The 19,152-nt window shown below is 39.0% G+C and overlaps 1 protein-coding gene across 1 annotated transcript in view; it reads right to left on the bottom strand.

Annotated features, from left to right (window-relative positions):
• Positions 1-19,152, bottom strand: part of LOC100489507 (transmembrane 9 superfamily member 2) — a 37,291-nt gene that overhangs the window by 15,488 nt on the left and 2,651 nt on the right. Inside the window, exons 2-10 of the mRNA XM_002932627.5 lie at positions 14,283-14,350; positions 13,825-13,918; positions 13,477-13,598; positions 10,289-10,418; positions 9,738-9,865; positions 6,338-6,449; positions 4,861-4,940; positions 1,653-1,761; positions 1,283-1,415 (exon numbers count right to left, since the gene is read on the bottom strand). Of these exons, the coding sequence (XP_002932673.2) occupies positions 1,283-1,415; positions 1,653-1,761; positions 4,861-4,940; positions 6,338-6,449; positions 9,738-9,865; positions 10,289-10,418; positions 13,477-13,598; positions 13,825-13,918; positions 14,283-14,350 (976 nt within the window). The remainder of the gene's footprint in view (positions 1-1,282; positions 1,416-1,652; positions 1,762-4,860; positions 4,941-6,337; positions 6,450-9,737; positions 9,866-10,288; positions 10,419-13,476; positions 13,599-13,824; positions 13,919-14,282; positions 14,351-19,152) is intronic.

Raw genomic sequence — 19,152 nt, 5'->3', positions numbered from 1 at the left:
GCATCTTAATTTTGGCGATTTTTCGCACGATTCACTATAAGCATACTAGCGTTTTTTTACGCGCGATATTGCATGCGTTATTTAACTCGCGAAGACTATTTCAATGCGGTATTTGCTGGTACATGTGCTAAATTACGCCCGCGAATAGTCGCCGCATATGAATGGTAGCTTAGAAATAAGTGTATAACAATTGTCGCCGCATATAAATGGTAGCATATAAATGGTATCATATAAATAGTAGATGCTTATAAATAGTAGCCACTAGTGATGAGCAAATGTGTTCTGGTTATCTTTAGTGAAAAATTAGCAAATCTTTCGAAAGATCCACGAAACGGCAAAAATGTTGTGCGGGCAAAAAAATTGTTGCTGTGACTATTATTTTTTGACGCTTGTATCAATTTTTGTATGTGTGGTGAATTTTTGCGTGGCAAATTTTTTCATGCGTTTTGCCATTGGCGGATTGTTTTGCGAAACGCATGAAAAAATCCGCCGCGAAAAAATTCAACGCACGTCCAAAAATTTGCTGCGAATCCATGTCTGGCAAAGCATTTCATCACTTGTAGCCAAATATAAATAGTCGCGCAAATGAACGCACGCCATGTTAGCCATACACGCCAATACTTGCAGAAAATTACTGTATTAAAAATGAACATTTCGCTGCAAACTGGCGGCTGCGTCACTCTAGGGGAAACACATACTTGAATAAATAGCACTGTAAGTCCATATTTTATTGCAAAAAATCATTTACTGTACTTTTGTATAATTTTTCGCCTGCCTGTAGTAGGTGTTAATTTTCGCATAGCCGAATGCGATATTTAGCGCGCAAAAGTTATAGTGAATCATGCGATAGTATTCTTTTCAGCGCGGAAATGAACGCATGCGGTAAAACTAGTGCGAGAAATAACCCATGCGAAAATGGCGATTTTTCGCACGCGATAATACTATGGTGAATCGTGCGCAAATTATTTTGCGTTTTTTAACGCAAAAAAGCGTGCGATAATTTTTATCGCCCTTTAGTGAATCAGGCCCAATATATCTTGTATTACATATAGACAATTTCATTGCAGAATGCAGTGTCCTTTGTTTCAGTTAGCCTTACAAAGCATAATTTCTTTAACACCCAGTTTCTTCATGAGTGCTTCTGCAGCTATTTTACTACCTAAAACAATATCAGTCCCATATTGATTGTAAAATGCTTTCTGAAAGTAAAAAGACCAAACCCCCTTTAAGAAAAACATTATGTACGCAGACATATTAAGTTTAGGAAGACACTATTACTTACATAATGTAATAAAGGTCATAATGAAAATCTGGGTCCCTTGTCCAAGGAAAACAGACAGTAACATTCCCTTTTTGGGTGGTCTAAATATATCTCCATGCACCAGTTTCCAGCCAAATTCCTCCTGGGCATCCTCCTGTGTAATTTATTAGAAAACAATCATATAATTCGATATACTTGTATACAGAATTAATGTAAACAACAATGTAGCAAATAGTACCTAAACAAACTCAATGTTGAACAAGATTAATGGCCTAAGTGATAAAAGATGGTTAAAGTCTATAGGGCATACTTGTAAGTGTAAGAACGTGGTGGAAACAGAAAGCACCACTACAGATTCACTTGAACAGTGTTTTGTGTTATTCTTACTTACAGAAGAATCAATTTGGTTGTATCTGGCAATATCCTTGTGCAGGGTTCTTAGCATGATCATAGCCACCATGCCAGACAGAAAGAGAACAATGACAAGGGAATTCATGATACTGCAACAACAAAAAATAATTGGGTGTCACTGCATTTAGAGGTCCGTACAGAGAAAATTATATTTGTCATATGTACATAAAGCTGTGAAACTTGGTAATTTCGTTGAAGGCACAACAGCATTCACATAAACCAGTGCCCCACAAGCAGTGTGTGTGTGGTGGGGTAGGGGGACAGAAGAGGCTCAGCTTTAAGGTTAATTAAGGTGACATTTGGGAAGAAACCCTATTTGCTACAAACTGACACAGGATAAAGCTGTATAATAGACATTTTGATTTATAAACAAGTTTAAAAAAGAAGTAACTTTTCTATCTTTAAAATTACTCTACACAGCCCTCAGAATAACATACCATAGGTCCCTGCATTCAGTCTTATCTGGTTTCTGAATTATAATTTGAAATCTCCAGCATCTTTCCTCTACTTCCTGGTAAAGCGTGAAGCCCCGCTCCCTCATCCTGCTGGGCTTTCCTTATCTTTTCAACTACAGGATAGTTGAAGAGCAGAGCCTTCTGGGCATGTCTGACACAGAGATGCAGGAGCCAGTGTGCACCAGCAGCTTTTTTTATGTGCTCATTCATGACAGCATGACTCACTGAAAACACACAAAAAAGGCATGCCCAGAAGACTCTCCTTTTTGACTACCCTGTAATCAAAGAGATAGGGACAGCTCAGCAGGAAGAGAGAGTATGGCTTCACTCTGTACCAGAAAGTAGAGAAAAGGAGCTAGAGATTTCAACCTTTTTTTTTTTCTTTTTTTTGAAAGGTGTATTTTATTGATTATCGTAAAAACATAAAGCAACACAACTGACAATACAAAAGAATAAAACATAGTATTTTTCCAGGTTAAATTATACCATTGCCATATACATCGTCTCCAGAGTATATTACAGGCTTTGAAAGATAGGTATAACTTTACAGGGCATAGGTCCGGCAGCAGTTCCAGTGCAGTCAGTGTGTGTCAAAAGAAATGGGGAGCTCTGGGAGTCAGGAGATGCATATGGGTGTGGATCTGCTCAGTTACCCTCTAAGTCACACCAGGGACCCAAACTCAATCAAATTTGTCAGGTGTGCCCCTGGTCTCATATGTAAGTTTGTACAAGGGAGTGACAGTGTTCACCAAATTCTTCCAGGCTGTAATGGTGGGCAAGATAGGGCCCATCCAGTGCATTGCAACTGTTTTCTTTGCGTAAAACAACAGTATTCTGTAGTGTAGCCAGGAGATATTTTAAGCAATTATACTATCTAAGACTCCTACTAGACAGGTTTCGGTATTTATCTGTCTTTGGTGGAGATAAGACAGTTACATGGTGTCAGTTGCATCTTCCCAATCATCTTGGGTGAGCTCTGGTATATGGGAAGTCCACCAGTCTTGTGCGGGGTGGAAGGTTTAGGGGCCTGTTGACAGTAGATTCTGATATAAACTTGAGGTAAACTTTGTTGGGTTACGAGAATGGGGGGTCATCTCTATAGTTAAAGAAATGAGCTGAGGAGCAAAAGTGGTAAATTGGCCCCTAAACACTGATTGTAACTGCAAATATTTATAGAAGGGAAATGTAGGTTGTTGAGCTTTCTCTTGGATTTGAGTATATGTTGGAAAGGCGGAGTTCTCCATGATATCCCCCAAACATTTAATGTTATGGCGAGGCCAAAATATGAAATTCTGTAGTGTTCTCAATTGTGGTAAATGTTGGTTACCCAAGAGCGGGAGCCAAGTTGTGAGTAAAGGTGGGGGGTGCTTAAGTAGTGTGAGCGCAATGGTGCATGCTTTGTGTGGGGTAGTAAGGGTTGTTGGGACTGGAACTGTGTCTGTAAGGTGACGATATGGAAAATTACACAATCCTTCCAGGGAGGTGAGTATTGTTGCTTGTAGTTGCATATTTGGGTTGTAGGGGTCATGGATGAAACGCCAGTGCAAGTAGTGAATCTGCGAGGCTAGGAAATAGTAGTAAAAGTGGGGGAGAGCTAGGCCTCCCTCTGCAAGGGGGGTGCAGAGTTCTGCCCAGGCCATTCTGGGGGGCCGATAGTTCCAAATAAATGGTAGTATAATTTATTAAGTTTGTTGAAAAAAGTTTTAGGAATGAAGATTGGGGCATTGTGCAGTATATATAAAAATTTGGGAAGGTATAATATCTTAATTATGTTTATGCGGCTCCAAAATGAGAGGGGTAACTTGAACCATTGCGTCAGTCGAGTTTTAAGATCTGAGAGTAGAGGGTCCAAGTTAAGAGTCACATATTTAGTAGGTTCTGTGGTTATCCAGATTCCTAAGTATTTAAATTGATTGACCAACTTTAAAGGTATATTGGATTTTACAGGCTGTGGTTGGAGGGGGTCTATAGGGCAGAGAATTGATTTATCCCAGTTAATTCGCTGACCGGAATAATAACCAAAGTTGTCCACTTGTTGCAGCAGAGAGGTCAGAGAATCCCTGGGGTCTGCTAGATAAATCAGTAGATCATCTGCATATAGGGATATTTTTTCTTTGATATTACCATATGTGAGGCCCTTGATGTCCGGGGAGTTCCTAATTATTATTGCTAGAGGCTCTATCGCCAGGGAAAATAATATTGGCGAGAGTGGGCAGCCTTGACGTGTCCCTCTTTCAAGGGAAAATGAGGAAGTAATCCCATTCACTCAAACTCTTGCTGTGGGATATTGATATAGTAGCTTAATCCACTTTAAAAATGACTGGCCATACCCAAAGTCGGACAAGACCTTCCACAAGTATCCCCACTCAATTGAATCAAAGGCTTTGGCAGAATCTAAAGAGGCCACAACTCTGGTACCTGTCACTGGGTGGGAGATTTGTAGATTGGTAAAAAGTCTTTTTAAATTAATGTCAGCGGATCTTCCAGGCATAAAGCCCAGTTGGTCAGGGTGTACAAGGGACCACCTGTTGAAGCCTCACCGCCAGGATCTTGGCCAATATTTTGGCGTCTGTGTTAATAGAGATTTCAACCTTTAATTCAGAATCCAGATCAAACTGAATGCAGGTACTAAGGTATGCTATTCTGTGGTTTGTGTAGAGTAATTTTAAAGACAGGCATAAGAAGTAAACTTTTTTTTTTCCTAATATGTTTAAAATTTAAGCACCATCTTACCTGAACCACTGTATGTTAGTGTGTGGCATAGATTCGAGAATATAATCCCAACGTGATGCCCATTTAATTGTATTATTTTCCTACAGAAATGAAAATAAACATATCTGAGCATATGTGGATAAGCATTTAGAGTAACATTACATGGGCAACCTTTGATATTTATTACCACCCCGAATGTCACTCTAGCAAAGAGCAGACACTGCAGTATGCAACTCTGGAGCTGGAAACAGTAGGTAGGATCAGTAGTGAGCCAATCACACAAGATCAATTTTGGTCTATTTCTAAAGGACTTGCAGTCCATAGGATAGACCAGTGGTAGACAGGGGTGAACTTCAACTTGTAAATCAAGCTTTAACTTATACAGTACATCATCCAGTGGGCCTGCAGAACTACAGATTATATAATTAGACTTCACTCCCGTGAGATCAAGGGGATTGTAGCTCGATGAAAGATTAAACACCTACAGTTAGAGTAGTTAAAACATAGATGCTTTGCCAGTGTTAGTGCAGACAGAACAGGAAACAGAACCAATAGATTGTCCCTTTTCTCCACCTGCATTAAAAAAGTGTGTCACTAGGAATATGTGACGTGGTGTTATTGAGAATTTCCATCATGGAGTAAGAAAGCCAAATAAACCTGTGGCCTCCGAAATTACACATGTATTTTGTTCCATGTCACTAGGTGCCAATATTATGATATTTTAGCACTATCACTATTTAATATGCTCAGGACCCTGTATTCATTGTAAGCTGTTTGGTGCAAAGTTACTACTGACATAAACATACAGTGCTTAATTATACATTGCTACAAATGATTTGTTGTTATTGCACATTTTGTTATAATGCAAGCTATTTTGTGATATAATATTGTCGTGGTTGGTGGGAAACATGAATTGGTGCAAAGGTTTTTTAGAAAGTGGAAAGAATAATGTGAATTTAGAAATACACCTGGCCCATACATGCACGTAAATAATAGTGTTTTCCAAAGGTGTTTTTTCAATTTCATAATAACATAGCATAAAATGCCATGTGTGATATGGTTCTAGCTTTTAGGCTTAGTACTTGTAAGTATAGTTTTTTCAAGCCTCTAGAAGTTCATAGTTTCATATTCTAAACAATCAAAACAATCAACAGCCAAGTCATCCAATACTGACATATAGGGGGAGATTCACTAAGATACGAACGCTTCGAGCGTATTCTTGCTGCTTTTTTCGCGTGGCCGCGCAAAAAAATTCAGAAAGGCTCTGCCGCTGTTTACAATGGTCAGTACGAAAATTTAGTGACTTTCGGATCGCCAATACGATATTATCGTGAGTAATACGATTTTTTCGTAAGCATTTTCGGGATATTTGCGATCTTCAGAAATTTTCGTTTTCCAATCTGAATTTTTCCCATTCATGATTTGAATTCGTGGATTAGTAAATCTGCCCCTTAGCCTCTTGCTCAGCTAAGTAATTAGTGAAAATAAAATAACTTACTCGAAACGTTACTGAATATGAATAGATTACTTCCAGTTCACTAGAGAGTTCTTGAGGGATTTCCATTGGGTGAGCCTCGCAGTTTAAATTATTTCTACTAGGGTGTTTATAGCTAGTGAAGAAATAACACAAACACTTAGTACACATATAAAATGTTCTGAAAATTAAAAAAAAAAAAAAAAAAAAAAATGGACCAGTTTGTATCCGTTCATCCAGTACCTACAAAGTCAATTAATGGCCACAAACGTCCTACTTTATTTGAGAAAGGTTTTCATTCTAGTTCTGTGACAAGCCATGAACAGTATTAGACCTCTGTTTATCTTGTGTAAGGACAATGGCACATAAGCACAATGGCACATAGGGTGTTTTATCATACATACATACATATCAAAATGGCAAAAACTACAGTCAAACCAATAACTTTCTTCTGCATTTTTGCTCAGTTACATGGCTGAACTGAATTGGACGCTGGTTTGTCAACTACACAAAAGAGACAATTTTGCAGGGGAGACAAAACACCATGTGTGCCACTGTAAAACCATTGTATTCTATACAGCTTATCTGTTACGCAAACATCTGCATTTCTTGATGGCTAATATAAAAACAACTATAAAGTAGTATAAAACTACTATAAAGTAGTGCTTCTGGAGCAAACTACACATTGTAACTATAGCATTGTAACAATATACTATATTTAAATGCAAAAGAAATTGGTCCCCACAAAGGTTTTTTTTTAAAAAAGGATAAAAGATCCATCATACTAAAACTGTCTATTGTCAATTAAGACTGACAATACTGAAAAATGAATATTGTCATATTCAATATAGTGCCATGACCCACACAAAACCTACATTTAATTAATAGATAAAGTAAGTGCACATGTCTTTCCCTACTTATAAAGGACTAAAAGTGGCAATACATGGTAAAATCCACTTGTTTGGTGAGGTCGCCAAATGAGTGGATCTGCTCCCTATATGCCCACCTAAAGGTGGGCGATATCTGGCTAATTTGATTGAATCAAATGAGCTAAAACCTTTTTACAGGTTGAGGACCGTCATTAACAGCAAACAAAATCATCAATTCATAAGACATAGATGAAAATGCTCTTTATCAAAATGATCCCCTATTTTGGGATTTGGCCAAACCCCCAATCCTCAGTGAAAGATTTGGCTGAATACCAAACCGAATCCTAATTTGCACATGCAAATAAGGCTACAGAAGGGGTAAAGGGAACCACGTTAAACTTCCCCATTTATGTGACAAAAAGTCACGTGGTTTTAGGGATTCGGTTCGGACAGGCACATGGATTTGAAAGGCAATTTAACTATTAAAAGTTCATTTTCCAGTTGCTGAAACTTATTAGTGTGCAACCATAAATATATGCTGGTAATATACTTTTCTTTAGAACTTTAGGTAACAGCAGCATAATTACAAGTGTGCTCAAAAAACTCCCCAAAAACATTTGAAACATAATTTGTTTTGAACACACATATATTGCCATTTTAATTCAGTCAGGGCTCCAAACTGGACCTCTGGTGTGTCCAGAAGCTGCAGGGATTGCTGCCTTCATTTAACTGCATTTTTGTGAAGATAGCATTTTCAGCTATAGGCCAGAAAGAGGCACAATAATAATAATTATTTTAAACTATATAATAAAAAAATAAAGATCAACTGAATCTAAAGACAAATTTCCCTTTTGTTGTAAGCTTTGTTTAATTTGGAATATAAATATATCCACTTAGGTAGCAACACTGAGTGACAATCTATTTCACATGCTGTTGTGCAAATGAAATAAACAAGTGGAGATTATAGGCAATTAGCAAGACATCCCCAATAAAGGAGTGGTTCTGCAGGTGGTGACCACAGACCACTTCTCAGTTCCTATGCTTTCTGGCTGATGTTTTGGTCACTTTTGAATGCTGGTGGTGCTTTCCACTCTAGTGGTAGCATGAGATGGAGTCTACAACCCACACAAATGGCTCAGGTAGTGCATCTCATCCAGGATGGCACATGAATGCGAGCTGTGGCAAGGTTTGCTGTGTCTGTCAGCTTAGTGTCCAGAGCATGGAGGCGCTACCAGGAGACAGGCCAGTACATCAGGAGACGTGGAGGAAGCCATAGGAGCGCAACAACCCAGCAACAGGACCACTACCTCCGCTTTTGTGCAAGGAGGAACAGGAGGAGCACTGCCAGAGCCCTGCAAAATGACCTCCAGCGGGCCACAAATGTGCATGTGTCTGCTCAAACAGTCAGAAACAGACTCCATGAGGGTGGTATGAGGACCCGACGTCCACAGGTGGGGGTTGTGCTTACGTGCAGGATGTTTGGCATTTGCCAGAGAACAACATGATTGGCAAATTCGCCATTAGCGCCCTGTGCTCTTCACAGATGAAAGCAGTTTCACACTGAGCACATGTGACAGACGTGACAGAGTCTGGAGACGCCGTGGAGAAACGTTCTGCTGCCTGCAAAATCCTCCAGCATGACCGGTTTGGCAGTGGGTCAGTAATGGTGTGGGGTGGCATTTCTTTGGGGGGCCGCACAGCCCTCCATGTGCTCGCCAGAGATAGCCTGACTGCCATTAGGTACCGAGATGAGATCCTCAGACCCCTTGTGAGACCATATGCTGGTGCGGTTGGCCCTGGGTTCCTCCTAATGCAAGACAATGCTAGACCTCATTTGGTTGGAGTGTGTCAGCAGTTCCTGCAAGACAAAGGCATTCATGCTATGGACTGGGCCGCCCGTTCCCCAGACCTGAATCCAAATGAGCACATCTGGGACATCATGTCTCGCTCCATCCACCAACGCCACATTGCACCACAGACTGTTCAGGAGTTGGTGGATTGCTTTAGTCCAGGTCTGGGAGAAGATCCCTCAGGAGACCATCTGCCACCTCATCAGGAGAATGCCCAGGCGCTGTAGGGAGGTCATACACACTACTGAGACTCATTTTGACTTGTGATCTAATTTTGAGTGTGACTCCAAATCCAGACCTCCATGGGTTGATAAATTTGATTTCCATTGATAATTTTTGTGTGATTTTGTTGTCAGCACATTCAACTATGTAAAAAATGAAGTATTTAATAAGAATATTTAATTCATTCAGATCTAGGATGTCTTATTTCTGTGTTCCCTTTATTTTTTTGAGCAGTGTATATATGTCATACAAGCACATAAAATTACTGTTATTGCTTTGCCGCATAGGACAGACAATGTGGGAGAACAGGAATAACTTGCCTGACTATCAACGAGATCAGTAGAAACAAACATACGGATGATTTAATATTAAAAAATTAATACAACAGACTTCATTTATAAAATAAGTTATTATTTAGTTCAATTGTTTATTAATTTAGTTATCATTTGCAAAATGTTATTTGTAGGAAAGTGTGAAAATTACCTTTTTGGAACAAGACGTGCAGCAACAAGACGAGCACCATCCCAGTTTTCTCCATTTCCACTATGATAAGTGATGGTAATATCAACATGATTGAAGAGGTAGAAAGTGTCTTTTTTGTTAAATTCAGACTAAAAAACAGTAAAAATATTTCTGAGTTGCCTTATACACCAGTGTGATAGTTAAGATCACACCAACATCTAAATATATATAATATAAGTGAATATTTCATAAGATAGATCAAGAACAAATGCATTTATTTAACAGTAGTTAAGATACTATGTGCTATAAAGGCACCATTTATGGAACAGTCGTATGCAGACAGCTAGGCTTTCAATTTCCTGGGTCACACAAGTCAAACATATATTTTTCCCCCCCCCTTTTTTTTAACAGATCATGGTAAAATGTGGCTTTAAAAGTGCCCAGAATAAAAGCAAATACACTCAGACATGCCCAGTTATTGACCAATGCAAAGCAAAAGGACCAAACACCAGTTTTTATATATTTTATGATTAATAACTGAATTGAAAAGGGTCTATAAATTACCCACGTACATTGATAATACAAGCATCTTTTACTCTTCCATCTGGAGCAACAGCACAACCTATAGGGAATCCAGGACTGCAGAATTTCTGTCCTTCCTCTACATCATAACACCACGTTACTGGCATATTGTCAATTATCCTGCAAAAACCCACATAGAAAAAATAGGTACGTTCTAAAGAATAGCTGAATTGCTTTTGCTACAAAATTAAATCAGAAAAATATAAAATTGTATTAAGGATGCCTATTTGTAGTGTTAAATATTCCTGGAACTATGGCAAAGTTATAACCATGGTTTAAGGGGCACATTCATTAATGTACGACAGGTCTGATTACAAAAAATTCAAATTTTTTCTAAAGTTTACAACTTTTATGTATTTTCTACGATATTTTCGTTAATATGCACAACTGTTTCATACTTTGCGACAATTTGCGAGACAAAATCATATTTGTGTTTCCTTCCTACAAAAATTCCTTCAAGCTTCAGTATCGTGACTTTCCTTGGACCAGGTTGGAGCTGCAGATACCAGTCCTAAATCATGCACTGAAGGTTCAAAGTCAGAAAGGTTTTTCCACTGTTTACGATCGTTCAGACACGGTAATTCCGTGACTTTCGGATTACCAATCGTAAATGATAGTTTCAATACGAAAATTTCGGAACTTTCGGATTGTAAGTATGAAATCTTTGTATTCAAACGAAAGCAATTTTCATGACTTTTGAAATCATCAGAAATTATTAGATTTTGTGATTCAGATTCGTACTTTAATGAATGTGCCCCTAAGTGTTTCTACACTATTCATTTGATGCAAGATAATTTGTAAGAAGACAGAGGACGCTAATGGAGGCCCTGGGCTTGGATGCAGGTTATTAGTAGAGACCTTCCTTGCCCTGACAGAGATGAACTTTACACCCCATTCATAAAACATGACACTGTGGTTTAAGTCTGAGGCTAAACTAATTAGTGCAAATGTTTTCCATAATGTGTTTTAATAAAAACAATATTATGCAGTTTTTTGTACTTTTTAAATTGACCCTGTTAGTTAATAAGGCTCAATGAAACCAGGTGTCAAATATACTGTTTAAAAAATGTGTGCTAAAAAGATCAGCACACATTGCATGTACATCAGTTATTACACATAGGGGCAGATTTATCAAAGTTAAAATTTCAATAATTAAAAGTACGATTGGCACAAATTCGGAGTAAATACGATAATTACGGATGTGCGTTAACTGTGCCAAAATTTGTATTGTGGTTGTACGAAAATATTGTGGTACGATCCGAAAGTTACGAAATTTTTGTATCCGAACGATCGTAAACGGGGCGAAAACCTTTCTGACTTTGAACCTTCAATGCATGATTTTGGAAGCCTCCCATAGGACGCCACTCTGCAGCTCCAACCTGGCCCAAGGAAAGTCACGATACCGAAGTTAGAATGAATAAGGAAAATTTCGTAGTTGTTGCGACAACTACGATTTTGTCACAAAAATTGACGCAAGGCACGAAAAAGTCACGAAAATTAACGAAAATATGCAAAGTTCTATAAATTAGAAAAAATACGAATTTTTCCCATTTGGACCCAATCGTACATTGATAAATGTGCCCCATAGTGCTACATGTAATTAAGTGTTCACATCTTCATTTCTGTAATGTAAAGTGGCCGCCTAAGGATTGCACATTGTACATAAACACAATATATTGTAACCAAACAATAAAAAGAAAATAGTATAAAGTAAACTCAAGTTAAACAGAGGTGTGCTAATTTTTTACTCACTGGGTATTTGTGGTAGTATTGGTATAGTGTAGTTGGTGAGTTTCAATAGTTACCTTGTGATGCTAGGATGAGGGCCATAAGCCACATACCTTCTCAAATTTCTCAGGGTTGCTCTCTTTATGTATAGATATTGAATGTGGTCTATATATTTCTGCATTTGCTCTAGCCACAGTTGGTGGGTTGGGAGGGGTCTACACTCTTCCAGAGAAGGGTTAACATCTGCGGGCTTTAAAGGAGAAGGAAAGCCTAAGTCACTTGGGGGTGCCAAAATGTTAGACACCCCCAAGTGACTTAAATCTCTTACCTTGCACCCCAGCCCGGGGTAACAGCGAGCACTTCCTTCTTCTGCATTGGCGTGCTGCGCATTAGAGTGAAAAGCGAACTTTAACAAGAAAGTCGGCTTCTCACTCTAATGCGCATGCACCGGCCCAGGGACTTTGCCGCAGAAGAAACGTGGAAGAAAGAAGCGCCCACTAGAGCTGGGCGGTATGACCAAAAATTTATATCACGGTATTTTTCAAAATTATATCGGTGTTGCGGTATTTGACGGTATTTTTTTTTTCCATGCATGATTAGGTGTTAACCCCATTTCCTAATAAATTAGAGAATAATTACTGCAGTATTGAAAATCGGAGTCAGGCAAGCAAAGGATCGGCAACAGAAAGTTGTAAGGTAAATCAGGCAGGCTTAGTTTCCCAGGCAAGGGTGCAGACAACATAGCACAGGAGGAGGCCTTTGATAGCTTTAAATACCCCCCACGCATGTGCAGAACCGGCGCCGTCAGCGAGTCGCGGACGTGCACGCTTTGACATGTACGTGGGCTTTGACGCACACGCACCTGGACGCGCGTGCGCAACGTCCCGCGGACAACGGGCCGCGCGAGACCAGGCCTCACGGGTGAGTACCCTGACACCCCGGTATTGCGGTATCTGAAAAATGAATATAGTTTTAAAAAAAAACACCGGTATTCGGTATTAAACGGTATATCGCCCAGCCCTAGCGCCCACTGCAGGTACCCGGGGCTGGTGCAATTTTCTCATAAAAGAGGCACCAGCCTGGGGTACAAGGTAAGCGATCAAAGTCACTTGAGGGTGCCTAACATTTTGGCACCCCCAAGTGACTTAGCCTTTCCTTCTCCTTTAAAAAGGCTCTGGCGTATGACTATTAATTGAGGTTTGTTAAACTGAGAATCTTCACATGCACCAAGTATGGCCAGTTGTGGGGGTGCTAAAAAAGGCATTTAATAGATATAGTTCTAGATAACCATGGACCCCCCTAAATACCCCTGGAACAATCTTCTTTTAGATTTGTAACCTTATTATTAGCTATGAGGTGCCTTGACAACATTTTAGATCAAACAAGGACTTGAACTAAACACCTCTGTTCTATAATCCCAGATACAGTATTAAATGTAAAAAAAAGTTACCAGTGATGCTGATAGTTAAGCTGTATTCCTTTCTTTATGAATTCCAGAAGGTGAGTATTAACTTTGGGTTGGTAGAATTTGTGACAAACTGTCTTGCATGTCTGATTCTTATTAAATGTAAACTGTAAATAGAAATATTATAAAAATTACCAGACTTATTATAATAAAAATATTTTCTCACAAAGCGTGTGGGTAGAACATCTTGTTAGGAAGCTGAATTTGTTAATTCACATTTGCTTGAATAAAAATAAATAGTAGATATATTGTTTTACAGATACAGATAGAGAGACAGATAGGGAATCAGGATGATATTTGTGTCTACAATTCACATCTAACAGGTATAGTAACCTTGTATGGTGATGACTCAATTCTCTCTCCAAAAAGAACTTGTCCAAGATTTTCAGTGGGTCGCCTTTCTTTCTCATCCTTACAAAAGTCAAACCTAAGAAAGAGGACATGCATGTTTTTTTATACTGCGATCAAAGTTGCTCAGAAATAAAAGTCTGGCTCATAACCTCCTAAACCACACGAGGGAGGTCAATTATTATAGAGGGGCCTCGCCTTTTCTACCCCCACCCTCCCCCATGAAATGCAACTATTCTGCTTTAGGGTCTATAAATAGATTCGTTGAATTTGATTTTTGGTAGTCATCTTTAAAACATCCCTAAACATTTGCAGATGTGTCTACAGGGTTGCAGAAAATGTTACCACTTTATTAATAAATGCCAATAATAAAAACAGTAATAATATTTTGCAAATCTTTTAGTTCCACTATAAAAAAAAAATAAAGAAATATTTGTACTTACGCATCATATTCATATGGAAGAACAGATTCTACAGAATCCAGTCGATTTACAAATAATTCAATTTTGGACTGAAAGAGAAGAAGATTAAATGAAAAAAACAGGACAGAATGTAAAAAAAATTTAACTCAAAAATCTGCAAGTAAACATTTCTATTTTTTTTATATGCTACAGGTACATTGAAAGGACAGATCCTTTATTATATAATAACTATATATTAAAACAGGTAACAGGACAGGTCACTGTACTGTGATCATGGTCAGTCCCTGGTGCTGAGCTTGTTATTCTGAACTGCTGCTCCACTGCCTCCTGACTGCAGACTATTTGAAGAACTGGCACAGGTGAAAAACTTTGTGGGAAAAGGTTTATAGTTTGCAAGTAAAGACACAGTGGGCCCCATGATTCAGTGGTTCCTGGACAAGTGCCCCTTTATTAAAGCGGACCTGCAGGGGATTAGCAGAGAAACTTCAGGTATGTCTACAAAGTTCTGTACTGCTCTACTTCTAGGGGCACATTTAACCAAGTCCGAATTTCGGATGTTTCTGAGCATGACTGGCAAAAATTTGGACTAACCGTGATCATTTCTGATGTGTGTTAATTGTATGAAAATTCGTATTGTGGTCGTATGAAAATATCGTGGTACGATCCGAAAGTTATGAAATTTTCGTATGCGAATGATCATAAACGACACAAAAACCTTCTGAACCTTCAATGCATGATTTTGGAAGCCTGCCATAGGACTCAATGGCACTCTGCAGCTCCATCCTGGCCAAAAGAAAGTCACGATACCGAGGCTTGAATTAATTCCGAAACTTTTGTAGTTGTTGCGACAAATACAATTTTGTCGCACAAACTATCGCAAAGCACGGAAAAGTTGTGGAATATAACTAAAATATCATGGAAAATACACAAAGTTCTATAAATTAGAAAAAATACGAGTTCTCCTATTCGGACCCAATCGTACTTTGATAAATGTGCCCACCCCTATGTCAACTGGTTAACAAATAAAAAAATGAAATAATTTTACATCAACTGACTATATAGTGTTTTCATAGAACATGTGTTTTACATTAAAAATTGGGTTAAAGTGCTGAAAAGTTTTTTTCTCTTATTAAAAAAAAAAAAACCTGAGAAAGAAGATGTTCTTTCCAGTACTGATCCTGAATTTCAAAACAGTAATATTGTTTTATTTAGTGTTGCGTTTAAATAAAGGAAATATAAATAAATGTAAAAGCTTTATATTAAATGACTAAAGGGATGAGAAAGACAGGTTCCATCTGAAGGCTAAAGTAATGCAAATGTGGCTCATCAGACATGTAAAAACTTTTACAGTTAGTACAATTGTGTAAATGTATCAATGGTGGATCTGATACTGTGTATATAATATAAGTCGAGTAAGATATGATATCCTTGAGAAAAGTTTTTAAAGGAGTTTTTGGCTTCTGTACCAGCCCAAGGCAACCACAGCCCTTACTGTGTTTCCCCGAAAATAGGGCATCCTCGGAAAGTAAGGCACCCCCCCCCCTTTTCAACCTCCTCAGAAAGTAAGGCACCCCCCCGAAAATAAGACACCCATGGATGGAAGCCGTCTAGCGCTGCCTGTGTGATCTCTCTCGCGCCGTTGTGACATCACCACTCAATGTGCTGTGATGGCGCAATCGTGCAAGAGAGATCATGCAGGCAGTGCACAGGGGAGAGTAGACGAGGGGCAGGTACCAGTAAGAATGAGAATGTGCACGGGAGGATTGGGGGCCACAGAAAGAGGATCAGAGGACACAGAAAGAACAGAGGGGGCAATGAAAAAAGGCACATGAGAATTAAAGGGGGCAATCAAAAGGCACATGAGGATCAAAGGGGGCAATCAAAGGGCACATGAGGAAAATAAGACCTAGTGCATATTTTGGAGCTTAAAAAATATAAGACAGTGTCTTATTTTCGGGGGAACAGGGTAGTAGGGAACATGTGTGCCTCCACAGATGCCCAGTAGCTCCCGATCTTCTTTTCTTCTGATTCCCTGCACATACTCTCTGCTGCTGTCACTTACTGAGCTTAGGGACCGACTCAAAATATACTGTATATATAGAATATAAATGTAACAGTAAAAGGCCGATAAGTAATTAATTCAGATTCACATTAAATGACAGATCTGAAACCAGGGCAACTGCATCAGACCTGAACAATTAACCCTCTGGAATCAGGTTATATGACAGACATATCTCATTTTCTGATGATAATTTGCAACAACCCCTAAGCTTAGCTTCCCAACAGCTGATCAGAGCACACTGAGCATGTACAGTGTCCCGGACAGTTCTAACAGAATCCAAGATAGGAAGCTACTGTAACAACTGTAAAGACCTGTATCATTACTACTATGTAGAGATGCTAAAACTTTAAGCCAGTCAGTTTATTGTATAAAATATGGCATTTCTAGCAATATTCATGTTTAGGGTTTAGTTCTCCTTTAAATACTATACTGTTGACTACATTACATTAACATTTATTTATAAAGCGCCAACATATTCCGCAGCGCTGTACAATAAGTCTACACTGCTCAATTATTCATTTACTATTTATATATCATGGATGGATGAATTCATTTTTTTTGTATTTCAACAAGACTTTATTGGAACAGCATAGTAAATGTTACAATTACTTTTATAATAATTCTTGCATAGTGATTTGTAGGCAAATGTAGATTACATTTACAATAATATGAAAGTAGTATGGAAAAAAAGGGAAAGAAAAAAGGCGAGAATTATGTAGAGCACAAAGAAATGGGTGGAAGAGACATAGACTACCTATGGAAAGAGAAGAAGGGGAGCCATGTGGGGATCAGACAGAGAAAGATGAAGAGAAACAGGAGGAGGAGATGAGAAAAAAAAGAGAGGAGAAGAAGATAGGGAGCCTGAGGCTGGAGCTGGCTGGCACATATATGGTAAGTAATAGGCGTTTCGTAGTGGTACAGTTATAATGTTATTGTTATCCAGTTACAACTTATTGTGGGATGTAGGTAAGATATCCAGGGTTGCCAGGTCATCAGGATGAATTCATTTTTTATTACATTCTAGTTAATTAGTTTTTTGTCATGATTTTATATATTTAGTGAACTGTGAAGATAAGCCATGAGGTATGGCTTTAATAATCAATGATAAGGTGAAACTGCCTTATTTTGAGAGGAGAAAGGGTTAACATTTTGTGATGTAATTGGAGGGGGGGTGGTTTTGGTGTTCTTCCTACTTATAGCCCGGAACAGTATCTTGATTTTTCATGCTTATGAATAAGTGCAGGACACAAAATGCATCAAGAATTTATATACTTTTTTAAAATGTTCCACTAAAGATTTTTCTTTTTAACTGAGAGCATGGGTCAGTGGTGTGGTACAGCTCACGTCCACAAAGGATTTTGGTGTCTTGGACGTCTTCCTATGCTACGGAGCAGGGCTGCTGTGCCTTGGCCGCCAATACCATTTGGTGAGTTCTCATGTATTTAATAAATTTCAAGAAGTGTTTGTTTGACATTGTCCAGCTCACAATCGAGGGTGTGTATACTTTAAAACCTGGTAGAACGGCCATTTGGGAGTAAATTCATTTGTGTAACTTAACACAGCTGTTAAACAATGTTACTATCTATACTGGGAACAGTAACATTTTATTAGATTTGCACAGCTTTCTTTGCATACACTTTAATGGGCTTAAAGGAAAAGGAAAGGCTAATAAAGAGTTAATCTCAAGCTGCAGGCATACCTTCAGTTGTCTCAATAGTGCCCTTAAGTCTCCCCATATTTCTCCCGTTCAGATGATTAGAAGCCAAACAGGAAGAAAAAACACTGAGCTGTGTAAAGAAAGTTCCCATAATGCCTCACTCCTGCACCGAGACCCAGACCAAGTGTACATGCTCAGTTTCTAAGACTATGGGGCTGATTTACTAATCCACGAATCCGAATGGGAAAAATTTGGATTGGAAACCAAAGTTTGCGACTTTTTCGTAGATTGTCGCAAACTTTTCGTAGCCGTTACGTCTTGCGCGAATTGTCGCGACTTTTTCGTAGCCGTTACGTCTTGCGCGAATTGTCGCGACTTTTTCGTAGCCGTTACAATTTGCTTGTATATTGTCGCGACTTTTTCGTATTGACCGCTTGTAAATTGCGGGCAAAACTTTCAAACTTTGCATGATTTTGGAAGCCTCCCATAGGACTCAATTGCACTCTGCAGCTCCAACCTGGCCCAAGGAAAGTCACGATACTGAAGCTTGAATGAATCCGAAACTTTCGTACTCGGCGTGATGGCTACAAAAAAGTTGCGACAATTCGCGCAAGTCGTAATGCTACGAAAAAGTCGCAACAATTTACGGAAAAGTCGAAACGGCTATGAAAAAGTTGTGACAATTTACGAAAAAAAATGCAAAATACCGATAATTACGAAAAAACGCATTCGGACGCTTTTCGGACGTTCGTGGATTAGTAAATGTGCCCCTATGAGTCAGCTTCCTGCTGATTAGCTCAGAGCCACATTCCTAAGGCTAATGCCAGACGTGGCGTTTTGGCGTGCATATTTTCTCCGCCTAAAAACGCCCACAACCCACACAGCCCCTGACTATGGTGTTTTTCAGCCTAGTACTGGTGACGTAGCAAATCCCGTTTCCCATGGAGCTAATTGTGCGAAATAGTAAAAAATGCTGCGTATTTCCGCAAGGTCTGGCAGCTGCCTTTGTGTATACATAGGAATAGCTATCTGCTCACCCCATCAATAGATTTTTCAGTACCTTCCATTCTGCTCTGGCCAGCCTGGCCTCCTATAAAAGCTTATGGTGAGGGAGGATTAAGCTCTGTGGCCAGAACCAATGCCCTGGTCAGGGGACATTTATCTCAAGAAAT

Source organism: Xenopus tropicalis, chromosome 8 (assembly GCF_000004195.4).
Source record: "Xenopus tropicalis strain Nigerian chromosome 8, UCB_Xtro_10.0, whole genome shotgun sequence".
Lineage (NCBI taxonomy): Eukaryota > Metazoa > Chordata > Amphibia > Anura > Pipidae > Xenopus > Xenopus tropicalis.
This window is presented reverse-complemented; position numbering and strand designations above follow the sequence as displayed.